General features: G+C 30.0%; 1 protein-coding gene and 1 long non-coding RNA gene across 5 annotated transcripts in view; one reads left to right on the top strand and one right to left on the bottom strand.

Annotated features, from left to right (window-relative positions):
* LOC113809667 (uncharacterized) overlaps window positions 1-230 on the bottom strand; it is a 3,528-nt gene extending 3,298 nt beyond the window's left edge. Inside the window, exon 1 of the long non-coding RNA XR_011399554.1 lies at window positions 124-230. This is a non-coding gene — a long non-coding RNA (uncharacterized lncRNA). The remainder of the gene's footprint in view (window positions 1-123) is intronic.
* Window positions 161-2,500, top strand: part of LOC113809666 (uncharacterized) — a 31,543-nt gene continuing 29,203 nt past the window's right edge. For 2 of the 4 annotated variants that reach the window (XM_027361324.2, XM_070138727.1), the window contains exon 1: window positions 161-333. In XM_027361324.2, the coding sequence (XP_027217125.2) occupies window positions 161-333 (173 nt within the window). The remainder of the gene's footprint in view (window positions 334-2,500) is intronic. The other 2 variants (XM_027361325.2, XM_027361326.2) reach the window with 2 other exon arrangements.

Below are 2,500 nucleotides of genomic sequence, written 5' to 3'. Positions count from 1 at the left end.
TAAAAGATCTAATGTTAATATTCAGATTCAAAACCCCCTTCCCCCTAACCGTTACCCCCCCCCCCTCAAAACACCCCCGCGTACAGGTTTTCGTCTCGATTCTGTACTGAACAGGTAACGTACAGGTCCGGGGTCCCTCCAAACGGCTGCCGGCGCGGGGATGCTGCTTGCTTTCAGTCGCCTCTGCTACACTACAGAGGAAGGACGCATAGAGAGGGAGACACGAAAACGTTTTATTACAGGCTTTGAGGAAAGAGAGAGAGAGGCGGCAAGACTATCCGTTTCCGGAGGGTCGAGACTACTGAATGACGTTTGCGTGTGCTTGTTCGAAAGGTTAGTACGCGAAGACTTTGCAATTTTAATTAGTATTAAGATTAGTCATAATTAGAAGCAGACCTAATTAATTATCATTTTTGTTATAATTACCATTTCCTGTTTTTGTAATGGGAATGATTTCTTATTTGACTTAATAATTTAGGGTAAATGCATTGAAACTTTTATTACCAAAAACTTTATTTGATTAGTAAAATACATAACATGATATAAAATAAATTATATATATATTATTGTTATTAGGAATGGCTGACAGCAAAGTTTATCATTTGCTTCGTGAATGTGAATTTATAGAAAATTAACCTGTAATAATTATCCACCTGTATATATTATCAATGAGGCGCGTGTTGCATCATTGTAGGGCTGCCAACCTATTTTGTAACCCATACTTGTTAGAAAACATCTTTGCCGTTGAATAGAACCCCTTCAAGATACAGTTTTTACACAAATAACGAATAATAAAGATTTCCGGATGTCAGTAAAATAAAGTAATTCGTAAATATACAACAAATGAAGGAGTTAGAGCAGTTGGTTAACCTGCGGATATCGGGAATCGTGTGGATAGGAAGACATACAGCATAGAAACGGTACAATACTTTTATTAGCATGCCACAGTTGATTGCATTTGTCTTGCATGACTGATAGGCCACCATACCTTTCTGGCGAGTATGCTGTGCTGTAGGATAACATAAAACGGAAAATGTGTGAACTTCTGAAAAGTGTAGTAATATGGTTATAACGGTCTTGATTTTTCCGATTTCAACTTGTCTTTTAACACTTTTTCACGTAATAAAGAAAATTAATGTATGTGCAAAGATTCAAAAAAAGGAAAAGAAAGTGATAAAGTGATAAAGGAATCAGTCAGTTTTCCGTATAAATATAGTTAAACTTTATGACTAAAGAGTATTTGAGAGTAAGAGGCACACCCTCACTAGTACAGAAAAGAAAATTATATATCTATATTTACATATATATATATATATATATATATATATATACATATATATATATATGTATATGTATATGTATATGTATATACATATATATATATATATATATATATATATATATATATATATATATATATATATATATATGTATATACATTTACATATACATATACATATACATATATATATATATATATATATATATATATATATATATATATATATATATATATGTATGTATGTATGTATGTATGTATATGTATACACATATGTGTGTTTGTGTGTATACATAATATATGTGCGTCTGTGTATATATATATATATATATATATATATATATATATATATATATATATATATATATATGTTTGTTTGTTTATATAGTTATTATGTATCATTAAGTAGTAGTTTATTTATAGTGCTAATAGCAAGTATTTTTGGAACCTGGTGCTTTGGTGAATGTAGCTGAACTTGTGAATGGCATTTAATATGTAGGTAGATTTACAATTAAGTTCAGTTTGATACCATCAATGATTATATTCTTGCAACTTTGTGAATTTGTTATTGTATGTGCTTTATATCCTTTGACATTGCATGCTTTGTGAGTTTGTTATCGTATCTTCTCTATATCCTTTCATATTGCATGTTGATATATATACATTTATTAAGTATTTGCATCATGTTAAAAACTAAGATTTTTTCAAATTCTTAAAAGTATGCATCATCATAACAGCTATCATTGATATGGTTATGTTAATATCTTTTAAATGTAATTGTTAGACTTCCGTTTTTCAAATTTCTTTCCCTTCATCTCCTGTCATTTGAACATGTTGAAATTTTGTTTTATTTTTCTTGTTTGGGTTCATAGAAACTTTGTCAAACCCTTTTTAACAAATAAAGCATAGTTATGGATACTTTCTTTCTTTCTTTTTTCAAGCTAGTTGCTAGGATGATTGAAGAACTCAAATAGATAAGACTGCAGTATTCGGACACTAATCAATTGGATGATATAAAACAGTGGTTCCCAAACTTTTTCTGGTCATTACCTACTTTTCATACAGGATACTTGTCCATGGCCCACCTGTAATTTTATTGATTTCATGCAAGTTTTTTGTCCTTTTATGAAGTAGTAATGAAGACTTTTTTGAAATGTTACCAAAAAAAATTAATAATATAGTGTACAAGGAATTTCCATACTCAGTGTATACTGTAATAAT

Source organism: Penaeus vannamei, chromosome 24 (genome assembly GCF_042767895.1).
Source record: "Penaeus vannamei isolate JL-2024 chromosome 24, ASM4276789v1, whole genome shotgun sequence".
Taxonomy (NCBI): domain Eukaryota; kingdom Metazoa; phylum Arthropoda; class Malacostraca; order Decapoda; family Penaeidae; genus Penaeus; species Penaeus vannamei.
Note: the sequence above shows the minus strand (reverse complement) of the source record. Positions and strands in the feature narration are given on the sequence as shown.